Below are 1,136 nucleotides of genomic sequence, written 5' to 3' on the forward strand. Positions count from 1 at the left end.
CATTGAGACAGTTGCTAGCACATGGGACTGTTTTTGAATTTTAAATCATTTTTGTAACACAGATTGTATCAGAAAAAAAATTATCACTGTTTAAAAGTATGCTCCCCGCTGTTTTACTCAAAACGTGCATTTTTCTGTATTTTTCCTACTTGGCACCAACATTACTACAGTGGTAAAGAACCATTAATATAATTATACCCCAAATCATGTAGGAAGCATCCAACAGGTTTTAAAGTGCTAAAAACTGAAGTCTCTGGAACTCAGCTCAATAATGATAATTTTGGTCTGATTAAATTTATATGAATAGGAATTTGTTACCTGTGTGTGAACCTCCTCTTCACATACCTTGACTAATCAAATAGTAAGGATTTTCTGTTCTATGTTCAAAGTCTTCCTAGTGTTAGTATATATTTTAGCTTTCTTGCATGTGCCCTCTTTTTCTGTCTGGAAATCTTGTCCAGATGGGTAGGAGCATTTGAATATTATGCAGTTTCTGAATGTCTCCCATACTGACAGAAGCAGGAGTTCCAATCAGGCATTAGTTTTCCTAGACACTGATTTTTGTTTCGCCTTCCTTCACCAGGCTATAGAGAGCCTTCCYAGCACCTTACGCGTTAATTGTGTACTGCAGTCTCGCCATGCCTTTTTTTCCCCCCCAGCTAAACAGACTTCAGCTCTTAGAAGCTCTCCCTAGAAAACAGCTTCTTCACACCTTCCGTCGCTGCGCCAGCGCCTGCGGGCATGCCGCTGTCGGCCCCGCAGGCGCTCACTGAGTGCGTGCCAGCCCGCTCCTGCCTTGCCGAGGGCGAGGCAAGCTCGCCGGCCCCGCTCCGCTCCTGCGGGGGAGCCGCGTCTCACGCACGCACGGTCCCCGCCACCAGCTCGCGGCGGCTGCGGCCTGCGCAGCTGTGCGCAACGGTCGCAACGGTCACACGAGCGGCTGCCACAGCCCGCGCCGGGCCCCGCGCGAGGGCGGCTGCGCGCCGCCGCGTGACGTCACTGCGCGGCGGCGCGAGCGCGCGGCTGTCCGCCCCCGCACGTTGCCAATAAAGTTGCTACAAAGTGACCTTGGCGGCGCTGGCCGCCTCCCCCCTTCCGCCGCGCTGCATCCGGGCGCTCGCCGCCGGCCCCGCCGC

The 1,136-nt window shown here is 52.6% G+C and overlaps 1 protein-coding gene across 1 annotated transcript in view; it reads left to right on the plus strand.

Annotated features, from left to right (window-relative positions):
• The first annotated feature begins 741 nt into the window (after positions 1-741).
• ATP5MC3 (ATP synthase membrane subunit c locus 3) overlaps positions 742-1,136 on the plus strand; it is a 3,834-nt gene continuing 3,439 nt past the window's right edge. Inside the window, exon 1 of the mRNA XM_085321891.1 lies at positions 742-810. Within this exon, the coding sequence (XP_085178017.1) occupies positions 742-810 (69 nt within the window). The remainder of the gene's footprint in view (positions 811-1,136) is intronic.

Source organism: Rhea americana, unplaced genomic scaffold (assembly GCF_003343005.1).
Source record: "Rhea americana isolate MKP2758 unplaced genomic scaffold, rheAme1 scaffold_12, whole genome shotgun sequence".
NCBI classification, from domain to species: domain Eukaryota; kingdom Metazoa; phylum Chordata; class Aves; order Rheiformes; family Rheidae; genus Rhea; species Rhea americana.